Source organism: Cavia porcellus, unplaced genomic scaffold (genome assembly GCF_034190915.1).
Source record: "Cavia porcellus strain 051 isolate PalLab524CR breed Dunkin Hartley unplaced genomic scaffold, mCavPor4.1 scaffold_6, whole genome shotgun sequence".
In the NCBI taxonomy this organism is placed as follows: domain Eukaryota; kingdom Metazoa; phylum Chordata; class Mammalia; order Rodentia; family Caviidae; genus Cavia; species Cavia porcellus.
Genome location: NW_026947489.1, coordinates 46,857,810 through 46,880,566, shown reverse-complemented (window position 1 = coordinate 46,880,566; position 22,757 = coordinate 46,857,810). Strand labels below are relative to the sequence as shown.

At 40.0% G+C, this 22,757-nt stretch overlaps 1 protein-coding gene across 9 annotated transcripts in view; it reads right to left on the bottom strand.

The window, feature by feature from the left end:
• Ubn2 (ubinuclein 2) overlaps positions 1 to 22,757 on the bottom strand; it is a 116,418-nt gene that overhangs the window by 28,732 nt on the left and 64,929 nt on the right. For 5 of the 9 annotated variants that reach the window (XR_010048074.1, XM_063250573.1, XM_063250570.1 and 2 more), the window contains exons 13-17: positions 15,011 to 15,053; positions 12,346 to 12,396; positions 9,622 to 11,172; positions 2,553 to 2,784; positions 2,089 to 2,178 (exon numbers count right to left, since the gene is read on the bottom strand). Coding sequence is in view for 8 of the 9 variants with exons in the window: in XM_063250573.1 (XP_063106643.1) it covers positions 2,089 to 2,178; positions 2,553 to 2,784; positions 9,622 to 11,172; positions 12,346 to 12,396; positions 15,011 to 15,053 (1,967 nt within the window). In the remaining variant the exon portion in view is untranslated. The remainder of the gene's footprint in view (positions 1 to 2,088; positions 2,179 to 2,552; positions 2,785 to 9,621; positions 11,173 to 12,345; positions 12,397 to 15,010; positions 15,054 to 22,757) is intronic. The other 4 variants (XM_063250572.1, XM_063250574.1, XM_063250575.1 and 1 more) reach the window with 3 other exon arrangements.

The following is a 22,757-nucleotide window of genomic DNA, read 5'->3' as shown; positions in this document are numbered from 1 at the left end:
GAAGTCGTATTTCTTTTCTCATGGCACAGTAGTGCTGACCAGACAGCAAAATAATTTATCCAAGAGATGGAGCCAGGCATACTGGCACACACTTGTAATCCCAGCACGCCAGAGGCTAAAGCAGGACTGCTGGACTTCCAGGTCAGCCTGGACTACATAGTGAGCCCAAGGCCAGTATGAACTGCACTGCAAAGCCTTGGCTCAAAAAGAAACAAGCCAAAAAGCAAACTAAAATAACAACAAAACAGCTGGAATCCAGGGGTCTTTTAGAACCACAAGGATCCTGCGAAGTTAGTTCCTTGCAGGGGGTCCCTTCCTATCTCTGCCCATGAGCATATGGTTGTCAGCTGGACTCATACCACTGGCAGTTGTCCACACTCAGAGAGGCCACTTCTGTTACAGAACAATTTACCTTATTAATTTTTTTTTGTTTGAAACAGGATCTTGCTAGATAGTTTGGGATAGCCTTACTTCACTATATAGCTCAAGCTGGCCTGAAACTCGAGGTAACTATCCTGTCTCAGCCTCTTCCATGTAAGGGTTACAAGTGTGTACCATCATGACGGCTCCCTTATTGATTTTAAATCTAGTTAAGTTCAGGAAGATCAGAATTACTGATGTTTACTTTATATGGCTTATTTTGCCTGATTGTGGTTTAAACTCATTTTCTCAAGGATGAGTCTGAGGGAGCTTACCATAGGACTTCAATCTGACAAAAACATAAAAGCTGTGATATTAATGGGATATCATGTAATGTCTGATATATGTATACACTGTGTAAAGCTCAAATCAGGTTAAACATTTACCCCCTCAAACATTCATCAATTCTTTGTGATGAAAACCTTCAAAATCCTTCCTCTTGGCTCCTTTGAGATGTGCAGTATGTAACTGTTACTGGAGCAATGCTGTGCAACAGTGTCCTAGAGCGTCTTGCTTCTATTGACCAAAGGGCTTTTGGAAGATGAATGACAACTAGTGGCCTCAAGATTGCTGCAAGTCCCCATCATTGCATGGTGGTCAGTGGTAAACTGGGTCAAAGATTATTTTTAATGCAATGGCCAAAAAGAACAGTGAGACACTAGTAAGTTCCAAAGTCAAGAGGGCAGTTGAGAAGTTATTTCCTCAGAAGACTGGGGAAATGGCCTCCAGAAGAGCACAGGTGTGATCTATAGAGATTGACTTACTTTCTAAGCAGGAAACTGCGGGCTGCCAAGCACCCATTCTCTGACAAATTTTCAGACCTTGATTCCAGAGTGGGAAAGCTGGGCTGTGAGTGTGCAATGCATAATTTGGGTCACATTAATTTATAATTGCTGAGGTCCAGCCAGGTTCGTGCATAATAGTATACTGCTTACTGCTTGTGCTTGGAGTGCACAAGACCCTGGGTTCAGTTTCCAGCACTTCAAAAAATAAATGAATATAGGCTTCTTGAGTTTAATATATGGAGAGCAAACAACAGTGTATTGTTTTGGGCAAGCTGCTTATCTTGCTGGTTCAGTTTATTGATTTGTGAAATGGGCATGGTTATCTATCATTCCTGAGCCTACTTTAAGGATTAAATCAGCTCAAACATGTAAGCTATTACAAGACCAAGTGGCACTTAGTATGCTTTCAGTAAATGTAAATTATTATAGTTCCTGCATCCAAGTTTTTACTTTCTCCCCAGTTCTAGAGATTGAACCAAGAACCTTCACAGTCTATTCCCAGTCCTTTATTTTTATTTTTTATTTTTTTGAGACAGAGTCTAAGTTGCCCAGTCTAGATTTCAGCTTGTGATTCTCAGACTCCCAAAGTTGCTGGAATTATAGGTGTGCACCATCACACCCAGCAGTACATAACTTTCATGGATCCCTTCTTAGTCATCACTTCCACACAGAAACCACCTTCAAAGAGACTTTTATGAACAGAAGACCTCACTGGCTGGTTTTCTTTTATAAGGACTTTGTTGCCAGTGAGAATTCAGCCACACAAAAAATTGTGTTTTTCAAATGCTATCATTCCATACCATTTTCAAAAAAGTATATAATATAATTTATATCCACAAACCCAGTAAACAATGAAGAGATAAGGAAGAGGTAGCTTTCTTACCATTAAATGCTTGCTGTAAGTGTGCAGGCAGAGGTGAGTGGGAAAGTGTTGCTGCGTGCTGAGCTCCTGGCTGTAAACCTTTTAGTAAATCTGAAGGGAAAACAGATTTATCAGTGATTTTTAAAACGTGAGCCCTCTTAAATCCACCTTAACATACTTATCTAATGCTACTTATCTAAGGCTTGACTTCCAAGGCCTTCTAAAACCACAGCACAATCATAAACAATTGTTCCTCCTATCAATGCAGTGGTTGTATATGTAAGTAGAGAATCCAACCAATTTGGCTATTTTTATAAATTTCACTAAGATGCAAGTTGGTATAGGTGGCTCATTAGTTCATTTTGATGTACACATAAGAGTCCTAGGGCCCATAATTTGGTCATAGACAAGAAAAACTGTCCTTCTTCAGTTCCTGAGCCCCTGCTCTGCCACTAAACAGCAAGCAAGTGAAGAGCCTGACTTACTCTGAGTGAGGCTGTGGTGGAAGGCGGCTGAGGTAGATCCCGAGGTGGTTGTCACTCCAGCTGTGTCCGTTCCGAAGCCAAGCAGCTCCAAGGGAAACTGGAAGGGCATGGTCACTGGAACAAGGCCACCCAGCATCCCAAAGGGAGTCACATTTTGATTTGTTACAGACAAGGGTGATGTCATGAGGGTCAGAGGTGAGGCATTAGCCAATAATGATGCTCCTGCTGTGGACTGTGCAGAAACCAGGGGTCAAAATGGTAAGAAAGAAAGTCTTTCACCTAAACTGACTAATTTCATTTAATACCCTCATGGATGCAAAGTTTTTTTTTTTGGTGGTAAGATAGTGTCATGTATCTGTTTTAACAAAACAATTAAGACTGACGAGAAAATAAATCTCAAAGAGCTCCCAAAATTGGTTTCAAAGATCTGAAATTACATCTGGGAATCTTTCTAGGCTCAGCTCTTCATTGCCAGCACAGATCCCTTCCTAACTGTGTAACATGCAGTCAAGCCACTCTCATGGCCTAATTCGCCATCACAGATTCCTTCCTATCTGCGTAACATGCAGTCAGCCGCTCCTCTGGCCTAATTCTTCACCTTACAATTCCCCTTCTCTCCTTCTGTTCCAACCACAGAACTCAGCAGCTACTAGGAGATACTGTAACTCCATGCCACTGTACCTAGGGGAACTCGGAAGATGCTCTGCCACCTTCCTGTCCCTTGTACTCTTTTCTGGCTCCCTCCCAGCAGTGGATGTTCTGCCAAAGGTTGCCTTGAGCCACTCTACAGCATCTAGCTTCATCCCAGCACCAGAGGATACCCTTCCTCCCACTTCCTGAAGCTGACTGCCACTTGTGGTACTGCTCGCTAGCACGGTACCTTTTCAGCTTCTCTATCTTTTTACATGGGACCTCTTACTCTTTTTTACAAACATACCACTACCCTGAGGCTTCCCTAACTCCTAGCAACAATTTCATTTATTTGTATTTCTTTTGTTATCAAACTCACTGATGGAAGCTCCATTTTCCACATTACTGAGTTGCTACTTAATCCTTGAAAGCTGGCTTCCCTTCCACTACCTTTCTGAAATGATAGTCTCTACCGTAAGAGGTAAATGAGTTTTTATATTCTTCCACCTGGGCTAAGACCCTGCTTAGGCACAAAAAGAACTTCTTAGAGAAATATGAACACTGATGAGCTGGGAAATTACTTAAATATACTTAAGTTAATTAAATATACTTAATCTTCTTCTAAGATTTAATGCCATCCAATTTGATTATCAAATTTACCATTAAGTATTCTCTATGTCAGATATTACCTTGAAAGTGTCTGCCACTGTGAATGTTCCTTTGTAGTCTCATTTTGCCAAATTCAAACTTTCCTGATAAAAATTGTCTAGTACTAGCCATGTGTGGTGGTGCACACCTGTGATCCCAGTACTTGGGAGGCTGAGACAAGAGCACTGCCCCCCAAGTTTGAGGCTAGCATGATTCACATAATGAGCTTAAGGCCAGCCTGAACTACACAGCAAGACTCTTATCTCAAAACAACAACAAACAAGAAATATATAATTCTAGTTCTAAATTTGGTCAGGAAAACTTACTTCCTTACATGATTTTTTTAGTCAGCAACAAATACTAGATAAATTCCAGCACTCAGGAGGTTGAGGCAGGAAGATCACTATGAGTTCGAGTTGAACTCACATAAATGAGTTCAGGGCTAGTCTATACTACACAGCAAGATCCTGTCTTAAAACCCAACAAAACCAAAAAACAACCCTGGATAGCACTTGTCAGTTTTAGTTTGTGTGTTATAGTTAATAAGGGACCTATGGGGGCTGGGGATTTAGCTCAGCGGCATAAGCACCTGCCTTGCAAGTAGGTGGTCAGTGAGTTCAATCCCCAGTACTGATTTAAAAAAAAAAAACAGGGACCTATGCCTTTCTATATGTCCAAGAAAAATGCCCGGTTTCCCTGCACTCATGGGCAGCCTGACAGCTCTGTGTATTGCAAGGTCCATGCTGTCATTGAGCTGAAATCGAAGGGTGTTTTCCAGAACCTTCAGGGCTGGTCCTGTCCCTCTCTCCAGTGCCTCCTGTCTTCCTCTCTGTCACTGTCGGCATTTCCAATTGGACGTCTGTTCTCATCTGAGAGCTTAGGAGATGGGCAGAGTCCCCATCCTGCTGCAGTCGCGCCCCCCACCCCCAGCCACATCTTAACTACCACTCTGTCTTGCAGCCTATTTTCGGCCTCTTGTGGAAGATAAGGGAGCCTGGGTTAGACAAATTCCTTTCTTTAAGCACAACTTCCTCTTACACTTAATTACACATTTTTATCATTTTATGTTTGGACTCAATGGCGCTTTTTTTTTGTCTTTTTCCTTTTTATCGGTACCGGGGATCGAACTCATGACTGCCTACTTGCAAGGAAGGTACTTATGCTGCTGAGCTAAATCCCCAGCTCCACAATAGCTTTCTTAATTTGATATTCTTTCGTTCTACTGCACCAGGGATAATACAGAGTAGGTGCATATAGGAAAAAATTATCAAGTTAAAAATAATGATTTTAAGGAACAAAGATAGAAAGGCTACTATTAGTTTAAAAATTAACAAGCGCTGTTTGTCTTGTTTTGTTTTTGTTTTTTTGACACAGGGTCTTGCTACTCAGTTTGGGCTGGCTTTGAACTCACTTTGTAGCCCAGGCTGCTCTCAAATTCCCTATCTTTCTGCCTCAGCCTTCCAAATGCTGGGAGTACAGGCATGGCCACCACAGCTGGCTTATCATGCTTCTTTTTTAACCATAATTGTCTTTAGATGACAGAATCTCCAAGGTTGTGTGCTCCAACTGGAGGTCCTCAGGAAAGAACTCTAAATATTGCTTAAAAAGAGAAACTTAAAACTTGTCTGGAGGACTCTAAGCGAAGCACTAAAGTAGATGGAAAAATGTCTAATAGGGCAAGTTCTAAAATTAAATAACATGAATATTAGCAATTAAAAAACAATACCATGCTATAATCAACACTGGACACTTTCTGCGTGGCTTGTGTTTGTGTTTCTGCAGCACAGGGCTTAACCTGGGTGCTCACCACCACTGAGCTCCGCCTTCACCACACTTTTGGTCTCTGCGAGCCTGAGGCTATGAAGTGGAAAGCACCTCGCTCAAACAGTGTAGAGAAGAAGCTGGCAATGTGAAGCAGGGGAGCAGTTCATGATTTTGTCCCATGATCGAAAGTATTTTTCATGATTTCTGTATTTCATTCTCAGGAAATGCAGGAAGAGAAATCTTGTTCTTCTCATGGACCTTAAAACTTTTAAAGCCATATGTCCAGTTTCTACACTACCCGGAGCAGTGTTCTGAAACATTCAGCAGCCCACACCACTCCCATCTTGGAGAACATGCCCATTATTTCTCTGGTTGCACATAGAAAAAAATCAAAGTCCTCTTGTAGCCTACCAGGTCCTCATGACTCTTGGGTCGTTCCCACAGTGCTGCCTCAGGCACTGATTCCAAGCTCTTCCCTCCCTGTCTCTAGCTACTCTATCCCCCTCTTCTACAAGTGGCTGGCTTCTGTCATTCAACCCTCAGCTGAGTGCCCCTTCCTCAAGAGCCCTCCTCCACTTCCCCCACCTATGCTCACTGCAGTCGCTCTATCCTGCTTTGCTTTATTTTTTTCACAGGTCTTGCCATGGCTTTTAGGACATGTATTTACTTTAGTTTCCTATGAACAAAGCCTGCTCTGTGGGAGGAGGACCGCATGTACCTGGCTCATCCCTAGTTACAGAACCTGTAAGAAGAAAGCCTGCCACACAGAGCTGCTCAATACACATTTACCTCATGAAGCAAGGAGTGGGCTTTGGGATTATAAAGTAACAGACAGGACTCCCAGAAAATCAGGAATCTGAAAGCAAGAAAATAGGAGGAAACCCTGGGGTGACAGTTATTAAATAAATAAGTAGGTAAAACTAGTGACTGGAGCCCAGAAAGATTTTAACTTCTGTCTTGTTAAAGGTCTCATTCTGCAAAAGTGTAAACAGCCGCAGATGCCTTGCAGACAGGAGGTGAAAGCAGGCACAGCTGGGAAATCTGCTTTCATTTGGGTGCTACAGACAAGGAGCCAGAGGCCAGAAAGTAGCTGATAAGATTTCAAGGAGATGCTGCGCTGGTATGAAAGGAACATTAAGTTCATAAAGGGTATAAATGTCCTTATTCAATTACTGGCCTTTTCTTCAGTCTAAACCATAAGACAGAAAAAACTGCAGATGGAGGTAGGAAAACCAGGGTCTCCAGATCATAAAGCCACTTGGCAGGAGAGGAAAACCAAAAGGGAGTGCTTGAAACACAGAGCTTGTCTTGTAGCTTTCTTGTTAAAAAACAACTATTTGTTAGACAGTAGATGGGTTCTGTCGAGATAAATCATCAAATACAGGACTGTTTCTGGGAATAGTATAGGACTGATGGCTTCTGCAAATGATAAAAGAACAAAGGAAAATTTAACCTTATTTTCAAAGAAAATGAAGTTAAAAAAAGTAAAAGACAACTTTTAACTATAGGAAAAAAACCCTTAAAAATTTATGATAAGAAAGCAAATAAGGGGCTGGGGATTTAGCTCAGCGGCATAAGCACCTGCCTTGCAAGCAGGCAGTCCTGAGTTCGATCCCTGGTACTGATAAAAATGAAAAAGACAAAAAAAAAAAAAAAAAAAAAAAAAGAAGAAAGCAAATAAAACCATAGTTATGACATTTAGCCCAATAGGGACTTATGAAGTCACATATTTAACCAAAAATTATAATTACTTTTTGAGGAGTACAGGCAAGTATAGAAGAACTGGAAGCAGTATTTTTCATAATTAAAAAAGTATCAGAGAGAGAGAGAGAGAGGCAGAGACAAAGGAGTGAAAATACAGTACTAAAACTGATAAAACTGACTTTTTTTTGGTATTGGGGATTGAATCTAGAACCTTCACACTGAGCTACATCCTCAGCCCTTTTTATTTTTATTAATTTTCAGACAGGGTCCTACTAGGTCCTTAAATTGCCTAAAATGGGTTTGAACTTGTGACCCTCCTGCCCCAACCTCCTATAATAGGAATTACTCTACAGGGTGTGCTATCTGGTCTGGTTCTAACTTTCTCATTTCTGATGAAAGGATTCTGTCTTTTTTGTTTTCCTTTGGTACCGGAGATTGAACTCACAACCCTGGGCTTGCCAAGCAGGCACTTATGCCACTGAGTCAAACCCCCTGGACCCTCTGATGAAAGTAAAATCGGTTAATCCTAGACTTCAGTACATGAAGTGTTTGTTCTACATTAGAATTAAGTCATTCCTAAGTCTATGTAAGTGGAAGAATGATAACTGAGTGTTAAACATGTCAAATAAAAAATGCTGCACTCCACTGAACAGCCGGGCACCTCTCCCAATGGCAAGGGGAAAACCACTCCTCTACAGGTTATTTCCATACACAGAAGGAGCACTTCCTCAGACAATACAAGTTCGTAAGACGACAAATATGTTTTCAAGAACTACTTAAGAACCTAACAACCTATACATCATAAAGTGGTATGTATTTTTTAAAAGTTGGTTATAAAATAAAACATTAGGTAAAACGTACTTCCTTAAAAATGCAGTCTAATAAAATACCTGCAGAGTAAAAATAGGGTTGAGATGAATAATTTTGGTTTTCACTAAATTTTCCTACAGTTAATGTTACTTCCAGAAAAAAAAAATGAAGAAAATCATTAATGTGAAGGACAAATTTGAGCATGTCTCAGAATACAAATAAAGCAGGAAGATGAGAACAGTAAGACAGGATAATAAAGAAGACGGAGTGATGAAATATATGAATAACACAGAATTCTTAAAAACAGAAAGCCAAGCGTGGTGACACACACCTGTAATCCCAGCACTGAGGCAGGAGGGTCTATATGAGTCTGAGGCCAGCCTGTACTACATTAGGAATTCAAGGCCACCCTGAACTACAGAGCAACAACCTGTCCTCAGAAATTTAAAACAAACAAGGCAAAGCAAAGCAAAACAAAATCAAACCTAGGAAAAGTGAATCGGAATAATGCTTACACATGTAATAGAAGGAAAATTTTTTTTTTTTTTTTTTTGTCTTTTTCCTTTTTATCGGTACCAGGGATCAAACTCACGACTGCCTGCTTGCAAGGCAGGCGCTTATGCCGCTGAGCTAAATCCCAGCCCCCAGAAGGAAACATTCTTAAGCTATCAAATAGCCAGGTCTGAAACTCAACATTAACAAAAGTTAGACAAATCTAGCCATTGTCTATGAACACTTGAATTTCAAAGAAAAAGAGAAATAACTTACTAGCATTTAGGAGAAAAGCCATATTACTCACAAAAGGGAACAAAAAATCCTTATGGCCCCAGACGTTTCTATAGTCCTAAATACTAAGAAGAATCAGTGGAGCAGTATTTACTGAATTCTGAGCAGAACAGGTAGTGATTGAGCAGTCTACATACACTCCAGTGGCATCAGAAGAAAGGCTCAGGTATGCAAATGCTAAGGTAAGGAACATTCAGGTTACTCTTACATAGGAACTCCAGCTGATTCAGAGGAACGTTTAAATTAAAAATTCATGAGTGGGAAAACTGTGGTATAAAATGATTCCTGACACTATGTGACATAGAAAGGTATATATATGAATAACTACAAAATTAATGCAAAATGATAACTTTATTTGAGAAGGTTAATTAAAGAAAAATAACATGAATATATAAATTTGAATAAATAAGAAATAAAGTTGGCAGGAGAAAAGGAAGGAAACAAGGGAATGTATGCTAAACTCGTAAGTTACTACTTTTGGTAAAAGAGTTAGTTGCATTTTTCAAAAAATGTTCAGGTAAACATGTGATTAAAAAAAACCCCAAAAAACAAAATCCACATCACCCCAAGGCGACGTCATATCAGGAACACTCCAGGTGAACACCACGGCTGGACCAGCTGTTAAAAACTGTACATCTTCCAAACAGAGCAAGCTTTTTAAGAGTGACTCACAGGAGAGACTGTACCACCTTACATCCCAGCACATGAACAACTAGAACATACATACCTGCACACTGGCTGTTACCACTGACGACCCTGAGGCAGAGGATGGTCTATGTGGAGTAGACAACGGTTTAGTAGCACCCTGTGTTCCACTTCCTGTTCCCCCAGATAGATTAGTCCTACCAGCTCCGCTTGAGTTAAGGTTGCTACCTCTGGTGGCAGGTACATTCACTGCAGTTGCACTCAAGCTGTTCTTGCCAACAGTTCCAGTGGATGATGAGTTTGTTAGCTTTGCAGGGGCCTGAACATTTTTTGTAGATGGAAGGCCTGAAGTGCGATTAGAGGGCAACAAATTCAAGGTGGGAGACTGTCTGCTGATGTTGATTCCACTGGGCTGTTTATGGACTGGGTTGTTACTGGTGGAGTGACTACTCTGGGCTACTAGTGCATTTGGACTGGAGGAACTAGGGGATACAGTAGGCTTGGGTGTGGGATTGGACTTAGAGATAAGTTTAGTTGATACTGAAGGCTTAGCTGACAGAGAGGGCTTGGGTGAGGCAGAAGGCTTAGGTGAGGGCAAGGGTTTGGGAGATGTGGCAGGTTTGGGAGATGCAGCCAGTTTGGGGGATGCAGCCATTGAGAAGGGAGACTTGAAACCCTGCGTGGTTAGTTGTGATACCATAGCCTTGGCTAAATAATTAGTGGAGGTAGTGGTGTTTGGTGCTGTCCTAGAAACCAGGGAGTGGGAGCCTTGAGAACCATTTCCAGGTGACGGGGTGGACAAGGGAAGGCGGTACATCAGCGGCTTCTCGGAAGTCTTAATTAGTGAGGATGAACAGGAAAGCTGGGGATTATTAGTTAATTTCACCACTGGGTTGGTCTGTGATTTACTAATGGTGGCCTGTAATGGAGACACATAGTTCTGTTGGACAGTTGAATGCTGGTGCACCTTTGTTACTTGTGTTAACGAAGAAGCATCCTGGGCCTCTGACGTTCCCAGAGTATGAGAGGAGGCAGCAACTTGGGCTTGGGAAGAGGAGGAGACATGAGTCTGTGAGGAGGAAGAAGCATGAATCTGGCTTGACCTCTGGAGTCCTTGCTGAAGTAGCCTGGCTGGCAAAGGTTCTAGGGAGACTTTAGGGTTCTGAATTGAAGAACCAGCAATAAGGCCTGAAGAGATGCCAGTATGAGCTAAATCCTGGGGTTTCTTTGGTACTGGCCCTGTGTGACCAGCAATAAGACTTGATGAGTGTGCAGTCTGAGCAGAATCGAGCTTTTTGGGTGTAGCCAGCGGTAGCTTGCTCATGATACTTGCTAGTTTTTCTTCCCTCAGTCCTGGCCGAGGTTTTGAGGTTGGCATGCTTATCCTTGAGCCAACAGCTGGGCCTTTGTTCCCATTATTGATGACAGCTAAAGCTTCAGAAACGAGATCCAGTGAAGGGGAGTGGAAAGCAAGGTCCTCATCCAAGGAGTCGTCGAGGCAGATGGTTTCCTGGGCTGGGATTGAGCTGGAGCTGGCAGAGGCAACGACGGATGTGCTGGAGCTTGCGGATGGACCACTGGCTGATGCCACCAAGGATGCAGGAGCTTTCTGGTCCTTTTTTGGACTACACTCCTAGCATCAGCAGCATTGTATTGGAGAAGAATACAAACAGTTAATAAAAGAATATACAGTCAGTTTTTAAAAGGACTAAGACATTCTCAGGATAATTAGAACTTTTTCTACTGGAAATTCTGAGAATGCCAAAACCAAAACAATTTTTGATGGGACAGAGTATTGGGGGGAGCAGTCCTCACAAAGCAAAGTACCTGACATACTGACTTGGCAATGCTTAGGAAGCCATTTTAAGACAACGGCTGAAAACAGGCCAAAGGCACAGCTGTGGGCCAGCAATGTTGCTTATGAACTAATGGCACTGCCGTTGCCCACCTCATCAGCTTTTCAATTTTCCCCAAATTCACCTCCTCAGAGACTTTTCTCTTTTTTATTGTGGTACTGGGGACTGAACCCAGTGCCTCCTGCATATTGGGAAAGAGGTCTAACATCCTCTGCTCTTGGTCCGCCACTAAGCCACACTCCTACCTTCTTTTGAGACAAGGTTTTGCTCAGGTTGGCTTCCAACTTGTAATTTTCCTGCCTTAGCCTTCCAAGTAGCTGGAATTACAGACATGTCACCACTGCTTTACACTCTTCTCTTTTCATTTCCTGGAACCCCAAGGGAAACTCTGCCTTGATATTAAGACTCTGGTCTGCTGGTCTGGCGAGGTTTGGAGGGAGCTGACCTTCACGCTCTGCTTTCTTGCACTGCTATCACTCTACCCTGATCTGCAGCTCTCCACAGAGAGGACCTCAGGCAGCCCGTGCATCTAACTGGTAGATGCCTGATTAAGTCTTAGTTTCTACTAACTATGGAGGAAGCCATTTGTAATTTATTCAACATGTATTCATTAAATGTTCACTGTGAGGAACACCTTATGCTAGGAAGAGTGTTAGTAATTAAAACTCAATACCTAAGAGTATATTTTTTTCAAAATATCAACTTATTTACATTCAAGTGAGAAATAAGAGCAGTACAATTTAAAATATCCAAAAAACAAAAGAAACATTTAAATTAAAAAGCAACATTTTAGAAGAAATATAAACATATCTAATTACTTTCATTTTTAAGAATACAAAGAAAACTATTGCACAAGCATTTCAAAGTCTCTTTAAGTAGTTTCCTAAAAGCAACCCAAGCCCATTCATGGTGTCCTATAATATACTCATCTTCTCCACCACAACACTGACCTTAAGCACAGTGGGGGAAGAATGGAGAGGAAGCATCTTCACCATCGCCTCCTAAGGCATAACAGTAAGCAAGCTGTTAAGAATGCTGGCACACTTGAACATCCTTAGCATTTTTCCTATGCTTTTCCCTCCCACTAAAAACTTCAATGTCTATCAGGAGTACAGGGTTTAATTGCACTTAGGTCACAACTGTCTGCTCAGATGAATGGGTAAAGCAGATGAGACAGACATGTCTGCTTCAACATACCACTGAGTTACAGGATTAGTGAAAATCCTTTCAATAAAGAACATGGAATTGAGGTAGGGGAATGTGTCACAATAATACTGGAGTACTACCAGTATAAAACGGCTATGTTAAATAATTTTATTAATAATTTTCTTCTTTATAACAACATCCCATTACCCCCCCCCCCCCCCCCCCCGTGTGGACTTACTCTGGCAGAAAAAATTGTTTGGGATAAATAACTGAGTCAGAAAAAAGGTTATTCCACTTATGTAGAATGTTATCCAATAAATGAAGGATCAGTTAGGTGGATGAGAGGGAGAGAAGAAAGACCACGAAGAAGGGAAAGGAGATGCGCACCAAAAAGTTAAGAGCCTTTTCCTCTAAGGAGAAATTTCCTATACTGTTTTGCTTTTCTTCTCCTTTCCTGTGTTATTTGTATTTTCTTGAATTATTGAGAAGAGCACAAGGGGAGCTGGAAGTAGAGCTCAGTGTTATGGCACATGCCTAGCAGCACAACCCTGGCAACCATAGCTAGCAATGTTACAAAGGAGACACGGTAGGAAAAGTCTATACCCATGTCACCCTGAGAAAAGGAAAAGGCAATTACAAAAAGCCAACAAAAACCTGGGTGTTCTCCCATATTATCTAACCCATCCATTATCAGAATTCTGATAAATTTCCTAATTAAATTCTATTAATAATGTTTCAATAGATGTATCCAAACTCAGAAAAGAAAAATTAATAAGAAAAACCTAATCAATTATATGTAAAGGGCATTAAGTTTATTATTGTGCTAGAAATAAGGTCAAAGGTCTGGGCATGTAGTTCAGTGTGAGAGCACTTGCTTAGCACATATGAGGTCTTAAATGTCAAAACAGAGGCCTAACAAGAGACCTAATGAAAGAGGGGCTCCACATTACTTGGATTAGAAACAAAGTAGCTAACAAAAAGAAGACTATTTATTATGTTTTCAGCCGGGATTTAGCTCAGCAACATAAGTGCCAGCCTGACAACCTGAGGTCCTGATTTTGATCTCTGGTAAAAAAAAAACAAACAAACAAACAAAAAAAAATTCTAGTACCAGAAATTGAAAAGGCCACACAGTAACCTGGCCATCACCTTAAAAGAAAAGAAATCCCATCTATTTGAAGAGGTGAAGGATACACAGAAAAGTCTATAACCTAAGCGCTTTTATTAAAATTAAATTTCAAATGACTATATGTAGAGGTTATATTCTAGAGGTTATGGCTGCTTCTCTTTCAAATCTACCTTGTCTATTATGACATTTTAAAATCTTCTATTGAAGTAAAATTAAACCCAATAAACACAATTTGCCCTTCTGTTAAGGATCTAATTCTGTTTGTTCTTTCTACTGATTTTCATCACAGTAACACATTTCTTTATGTATTCTATGTTTTAGACTTTTTTTTTTTTTTTTTTTTTGTCTTTTTCCTTTTTATCGGTACCAGGGATCGAACTCATGACTACCTGCTTGCAAGGCAGGTGCTTATGCTGCTGAGCTAAATCCCCAGCACCCATATATTTTAGACTGTTAAGCTATGCATTTTTGCTGGGGCCAAGGGTGTGAATCCAGGGCTCTGTGCATGACAAGTATGTGCTCTCTCCTGTGAGTTCCACTCCCAGCTCATGTGTGGCCTGCTTTCTAGGAGGTTAGCCTCTGAAGCCTTGGACACAGATACATTGTATCAGAGAGAATTTACATTTTCTATTTGCCCTGGGGAATTATTATCCCAATAATTCTAAATTACTTAATAAGCTTGGAGTTTTCTCTGTGCAGGTAATGAAACCTAAGCTCCTAGACGAGGGGAATTTTTCAGGGAAGATTTTTTTCTCAATTTAGAAATGAGGCAACAGAAAATATAACAATTTCTCTGCTAGTGGGTTGACTTTTTTTTTCTAATCCTTTCTTTTACCAGAGATGCCATACATTAACGGCATAGCTTCACTGAGCTTTATTTCAATTTTGAGCAGTACAAGCCCAAGAAAACCCCATTTGTTATTCTGAGAAGGAATGTAAAAAGAAAGTACAAGGTGAGGAACAGGAGTTTCAAAGGCAACCAAAGTTTCAAAAGTAGATTATCGCTATGGTAGCTCCTTCATTTTGACCGTAGACCTTCTCATATATGTGCAATCTCAGCTGCAGTTTTAAATAACATTTTTTATATTTTATCCAGTATTTCTAAGCAGAATTAAGTTATATTTTACAACTGAATGTCTGCAAATTTCCATTGCTGCACAGTCACCTCGTCTCACAAATACAAAGGTTGTAGGATTTTTACACCAGGTACTAAGTCAGTTGGAAAACTTAGTACCAATTTAGTACCTAATCTCTGCTAAATATTGCACATCCTACTTGTTTCAAGAATGTATTTCAACATTCACCAATTGTTATTGACAAAAGATTCGGTGAACACTCACCTTTACTTTGGGTTTGGGTGCAGGAATCACCTTTTTCTTTGCCCTAAGATATAAAAGATTGAAACAGAGACCATTTCAGTAATAGCTACATCACTTCTGGGAAATTATAACATACAACCTAGAAGTATGTGGGTATGTTCATTCTTTCTACTTTTTGGGAAGTTCTTTGACGAAAGGAACTATATGAAAGTACAGTACTCAGCTTATATGGGCCAACCCAGCAACACTTGTTTCAATTACAGATTAACTTGAAGAAAATGTCAACAATTAACAAAAATGAAATATAGATGATAAAGATTTTTAAAATATAAATTAGGGAAATATAAAGTAACTCAAAACAGGCTAAGAAGATTGCCTAAGGAAACTCACTTCAAAGAACTATAAGACTTAACTTAATAATTGTTTGTATGAAAACAGCTTCAAGGGAACATTAAGCTCAAATTAAACCATTACAAGGAGTTGTGAATAACAACCTGCTTAAAAAACAAAAGGAAAAACTCAACTTGTGATAGAAAATCAATTTTTAAAGAGGGCTGAGGCAGGAGGATTACAAATTCTGATGTCAGTTTAGGCAAACTATTATGATCCTGTCTAAAAACACAATTTTTTAAATAATTAAGTTTATTGGTACAATTTATATATATATAATGACCACATTTATCATAGGGAATCTAGGCACACCTGTATGTATCTTAAGTCCCCTCTTCCCCTCCTTATTCATAAAGCTTTGTTTCCATTTTATCCTTTTTTCCTCATTTTTTTCTTCGCCTCCCATTTCCCCTTCCCTTTGAACAATTTCTATTTCACAACATCTATTATACATTTTGATTCTTATTTACACTTTCAGTTGCTCATACCAGAGAAACAATGCAATGTTTACACATAAGGATCTGATGTATTTCACTTAAGAGTATGGTCTCAAGGTCCACTCATTTTGCTATAGAAGTCTCAAATTTATGCTTCTTTATGACTGAGCAGTACATCATTACAATCCCCCCACACACATCTTTTCTATCCATTTGTCAGTTGATTGGCATTTGAACTGTTTCCAAGATTTTGCTACTACAAACTGTGTTGCTATAAAAATGAGTGTGTAAGTATCACTGTGGTATGATGCTTTTAATTCTCTTGGGACGATATCAACAAAGGAAATAGCTGGATCAAATGTAACTTCTAGTTTTATGAGGAATCTCAGATGCCCATTTTTGGATTTTTTTTTTTAATTTTTAGCAATAGGGTCTCTCTATGCAGCTCAGGCTGGCCTTGAGTTCACTCTGTAGCCCAAGCTGGTCTCAAACTCGCAACAATCCTCCTGCTTCAGCCTCCCAAGTGCTGGAATTACAGGCATGAGCCACCATGCCCAGCTTGGACTGGGTTTTTAAATTTGGGGGGGGGGGTTGGTTGATTTTTTAAAAAATTCTATATATTCTGGATATTGGTCCTTTGGGTAGGACCAAATTTATTTTATTTTTTTTATAAAAACACGATTTTACTTGATTTTTTAAATTAATTAACTAGTTAATTAATTAAGTTGTTTTGAGACTGGGTCTCACTTCTTAGTGCAGGGTGGCTTTGAACTTGCTTTTGTAACTCAGGCTGGCCTTGAATTGATGGCATTCTCCCTGTTTCAGCCTCTTGAGTGTAGGGATTACAGGTGTATACCACTATGCCTGGCTAAAAATACAATTTTACAAAGGGCAGGCGATATAGTTTAGTAGTAAAACATTTTTCTAGCATGTGTGAGGCCCTGGGTTCAACCTTTAGTACTACAAAACAAACAAATAAAAAAATAAATAAGACAAAATAACAGCAAAAAAAGGGCAAGAAAAAATGCCATGGAACCCTGGAATCTTTGGGAGCCAATGTGAAAAAGTTTTATTAACAAAATTACATGGGTTCTATAGTACTAAAAAGTATTCAGATGTCTGTTGAATAATTAAAGGGTTGACCAACTAACATGCCTTACCTTGTTTGAAGATTTCCGTAATAAGTATCTTGATTAATACTGTCAATTTAAGCTTCATAAAGGCAATTAGTGCCACTCCCTCCTTGGATGATCAGGAAGAGCAAGGAATCCCACCTCCTGGGGTCAAACTTCAAATTCTAGCCTTCTCTACACCTGGATTCTCCTCAACAAGGAGGCAAGGTGACAGCCAAATGTCTGACCTGACTTAGGACAAGACCAACATTCCAGAGGAGAGTTTCATTTCAAGACTGAAATGGTACTCTATTGCAGAGACTGGGTGAGAGATAGACACAGGAGATAGGCTTAAGAAAAGGTGGGAACTAGACATAGATACCCTGAGATGCTCAAGATCTGGCCAGGAAGATGAGGGACATTAATCTGGTAGAAGACCAGGTTTGGTGGGTTTAGCTTTTTAAGGGGGCTGGATCTGAATGAAGGTGATGGCACTGAGTCTAGTTGTCTTTGGAGCTCCTGCTCTGCTACTTAATCTAGGACAGGCCAGTGGTCAGATTTACTACAGGGCAATATGTGGATCACTCAGTGTCTATACTAAACCACAGCTCTCCTTGCTTTATGTAAGGGTGGTTCATGAGTGGTTCCTAAGGTTTGTCACTATCGTTTATATTTGTTGTTACTGTTGTTAGGGACTTTACTACTATAGTCAAGGTGTCATAGCTATTGCTATCAACTAGTTTTCTCTGTATGCCGATATCTGGATTGCCTGAGGGTCAGAAACACATGGCTCACTGCCTGTGGGTCATTCTCAAAGAACTGAGTATTAGGGCAAATAACCCAAAACTCCCTCTCCCAAATATATGAACGAGCTGGATCCAATAGTTAGTCATGCCCAGAGGATGCCTGCAAAAAAGCTACCCACTATAATCAATCAGAAAACCACAGCATGGAAAATCAACAACAAAAATCCCAGAAATGTGAGAAAGTAAGGTAACAAAATGCCTCTCTCAAACTCCCAATTCCCCTATAAAGCTAATCCAGAGAGGATTGAGGAGGAGGAGGAAGTAAGAATCTACATAGCAGAAATGTCTTAAAAATATATCAAGGGAGAATCTGAGTGTAGAGGTGAATGCCTGTGATCCCAGAACTTGGGAAGCTGAGACAGGAGGATCCTTGCAAGCTCGAGACCAGCCTAGTCTACAAGGTGAGCTTAAAGTCAGCCTGAACTGCACAGTGAGACCCTGTCTCAAAAAAGATTAAAACCAAAACAAAACAGTGGAGGTACTAAAGCAGATTAGTAATGTGCTTAGCAAATTTAAAGAACATATAATTAAGTGATCATCCTAGTAAAAGAAATGATCAGTGAGTCTACAGAAGACACTAATAAAAATCTAACAGAGCTAAAGAGAAATGTAAACCATGAATGCTCAGCATAGAAAATGATGGGAATCCATAAAAAAAGTTTCAAACAGAAACCCAGGAGTTTTTTGTTAAAAATATGATTGAAAATATGGGTAGAAGTAACCAATGTGAGGACAGAATGTCAGATCTGGAAAACAAAGCTGTAATTAGTGATCAGTTAATAAAAGAGACCTAACAACAAGAGAACAAGAAATACAGAACTAGGGGCTGGGGATTTAGCTCAGCAGCATAAGCGCCTGCCTTGCAAGCAGGCAGTTGTGAGTTCAATCCCTGGTACCAATAAAAAGGAAAAAGACAAAAAAATAAAAAAAAAAAAGAAATACAGAACTAACAGCTCCACAAAGAAGACTAATTAAGAATAAATGAAATTAGTGAAAAAACAGAAGACAGCACAAAGGGTACATAAAAAATGTTTTAAAAGTAATAGAGGGCCAGGAATTTAGCTCAGTGGCATAAGTGCCTGTTTGTCAAGTGCAAGGTTGTAAGTTTGATCCCCATGTATCAAGAAAAAAAAAAAAAATGGGATTGGGGATTTAGCTCAGTGGCACAAGCACCTGCCTTGCAAGCAGATGGTTGTGAGTTCGATCCCCGGTACCGGTAAAAATGAAAAAGACAAAAAAAAAAAAAAAAAAAAGGAATAGCAGAAAACTTTCCAGATGTGGAAAAGACTAAGTGAGCATACAGAATCCCAAATAGCCATGATCACAAAATCAACCAATCACTACATACCATATCATAATTTTTTGGTACTGGGGATCAAACCCCCAAACTTGAGCTTGTCAGGCAGGTGCTTATACCATTGAGCTAAATCACCAGCCCACCACATCACAATTAAAATATCAGAAATTCAACAACAAAAAACGCCCAGAAAAGGCGGGTGTGGCGGCACATTCCTGTAATCCCAGCACTTGGGAGGCTGAGGCAGGCAGATTGTGGCAAGTTCGAGTCTAGCCTGGGCTACAAAGTGAGCCCAAGGCCAGCCTGAACTGCATAGCAACACTCTGTCTCCAACAAAACAAAACCCAACAACAACAACCAAATCCAGAACGTTAAAAGGAGGTTTTGGAGAAGAGTAACAATCTACTTACAAAGGAAAACTCATGAGAATTACAGCAGACTTCTCCATAAAAACCTTAAACCCAAGGAGAGCTAGGAATGTATTTTTGTTTTTTTTAATCGGTACCAGGGATTGAACTCACAACTGCCTGCTTGCAAAGAAGGCGCTTATGCCACTGAGCTAAATCCCCAACCCCCAGGAATGAAGTATTTTAAGTTCTAAAAGAAAACAACTTCCACCTGATTGAGACAGCCAGAAAAAGTATCTTTCAAGACTGAGGAAATAAGACAGTTCCATAATAAAGGGCACCTGAAGAAGTTCATGATGCCCAAACCAACATTCTGAAAAGTTCTCAACAATTACCTAGGAAGATGCAATGATGCTAACAATGACAAAAGTCCAACAGAATGAATGGTAGAGTAAGCAGTTAAGTACAAGGGAAAGAAAGGAAAACAGTGGCAGGAAATAACACAACGGCAGGAATAAGCCAGTATCTATAAATGTGAGTGGATTCAATGCGCCAATCAAAAGCTACAAACTAGCAGATGGATCAAGAAACGAAGTCCAATGGCTATATATAAGAAACACATTTTAGGGGCTGGGGATTTAGCTCAGCGGCATAAGCGCCTGCCTTGCAAGTAGGCAGTTGTGAGTTCGATCCCTGGTACCGATAAAAAGACAAAAAGACAAAAAAAAAAAAAAAAAAAAAAAAAAAGAAACACATTTAACCCAAAAGGAAATTCACAGACTAAAAGATGAAAAACAATATTCTATTCTGTCAGAATCCCCAAAAAAGCAAGAGTAGCTATCATATTTTCAGATAAAGTAGTCTTTAAGCCAAAGCTAATGAAAAGAGGCAAAGGTCTCTATATATTGGTTAAGTAATTAACCAACAGTAAGAGATAAAAATTATGGGCCAGGGATTTAGCTCAGTGGCATAAGTGTTTGCCTTGCAAGGGCATGGTCATGAGTTCAAACCCCAGTACCCGCCCCCCCCAAATTACAAATATATATGAGCCAAACTATAGTGCACATAAAAGACCAGATAAACATCAATACAACTATAGTAGTGGATCTCAATACTCCTCTATCACAAACAAACAAAAAGTCAACAAAGAAATATCAGAGTTGAACCAACCCTTTGAACAAATGGACCCTTAGATATGTACCGAATTCCCCACAACAGCAGAATAGATTCTTTTTGGCAGTCCATGGTACTTCCTCCAAAATGGACCACACACTACTTAATAAAGCATGCTTGGTGGGGGAAAAGAACAAGAAGTCACCAAGAAGTAAGCCCTCCCCACGAACCAGTGCATGGGCTGCCACCACTGGGGGCACAGCCAGACCTCAGCCTTTTACTGTGAGTCAGCACCATTCACAGACTGTAGAAGAGAACAAGAAGTCACCAAGCAAGCCCTCTTCCCTGTGAAACAGTGCCATGTACGGCTCACTGCTCCTGGAGGGACAGCCAGATCCCAGCCCCTTCTGGCTCACAAGCTGGGAAACAAGAAGAGCCTACATTCCCATACTCCCTGCCCTGCCCCACCCCCTGTAAATGACTGGCTTATTGGGAGAAACACAGGCTGTGATGATAGGTATTGAAGTAAAATGCAATTTGATGCTTGTGGTGTTTGGTGTTTCACTGACTTTGCAGATCTAGAGCCAGTGGTCTGATTATCTATTCAGAGGATAATGGTACGCAGTGGGGCATCTATGGGGGGGATCCCTTCTGAAGGTGGTAGCCATTGTTCATTCTCTATTATCTTGTTTTGAAGTCCTGTATCATTTTCATTGTTTTGTTGGGTTGGGTTTTATTCTGTTTTGTTTTGTTGGATTTTGTTATATTTGGCATGGGCAGCTATTTCAAAGATAACAAGATATGTGATGGTAGCCATTTTGGATTTACTATTATCTTATTTTGAAGTCCTTTATTGCATTCATTGTCTTTTGGGTGGGTTTTTTTTTTTTTAATGTTTTTTCCTTTTTGAGACAGGGTATGACTATGCAGTTTAGGCTGGCCTTGAGCTCATTTTGTAGCCCAGGTTGGTCTCAAACTCTCAATGATCTTCCTGCCTCAGCCTCCCGAGTGCTAGGATTACAGGTGTGTGCCACCATGCCCAGCCATTGTTTTGTTTTTATTGGTTCTATTCTGTTGGTTTGATTTTTACTATCTCTGAAGATATCTGCAGCTATTTTGAAGACAGCAGGTGGCATTATGGTAACCATTGTTGATTTCATATGGTTTTGAAGTCCTATGTCATTTATACTGTTTTTTTTTTTTTTTGCCTTTTTCCTTTTTATCGGTACCAGGGATCGAACTCACGACTGCTTGCTTGCAAGGCAGGTACTTATTCCGCTGAGCTAAATCCCTAGGCCCCTATACTGGTTTGTTTTGATTGGCTTTATTTTGTTTTATTCTCTTAAAACAAAAACAAAAACAAAAAATCCGCCAAAAAACATGCTTAAGTAAAATTAAAAAAATCCAAGTTTTATCATGCATATTATCAGATCTTGGTGCACTAAAATTAGAAATCAATGGCAAAAGATGTTATGCAAACATATGGAAATTAAATAACACACTCTAACAATCAATGGGTCACAGAAGAAATTAATTAAGACAGTTCCTGGAATTAAATGACAATGCCAGTACAACATATCACAACTTAGAGATCACAACAAAAGCATTCCTAAGAGGGAAGTTTATAGCTGTGAATACTCATGTCAGAAAAACAGAACGAGCTCAGATAAAATACTTAATGATATACCTCAAGGTCCCAGAAAAACAATGATGTAAATCCAGAGCTTGTGCAAGAGAGGGAAGTATAGGGCTGAGGATAAAGTTCAGTGCCTTACCACCTGCCTGGCAAGTGCAGGTCCTGAGTTTGATTCCAGGTACCAAAAAAAAAAAAAAAAAAAAAAAAAGTAAATAAATAAAAAAGTATAAAAATCAGAGTAGGGGCTTGGGATTTAGTTCAGCGGCATAAGCACCTGCCTTGCAAGCAGGTGGTGGTGAGTTCGATCCTCAGTACTGGAAGAAAAAAAAAAATCCCTGTACCAGGGATTGAACTCATGACCTTGTGCTTGCTAGGCAGGTGCTTATGCTACTGAGCTAAATCAGATCTTGAGGCCTTTTTAGGTAAATGGAGGCAAGCTGAGACTATCCCTCATAAGTGAAATAAGACTCACATTTGTAAATATCACATTCTCTCTCTACTGTAAAAATAATAAAAACTGAAAGAGTAGTAAGATCCAAAATGTATAAGACATTGTAAAAATGAAAGGGAAGGCAAGTGCTCTAAAGGATGTAATTATATGTGTGTTTAAGTGTGTAAGATAGATGACCA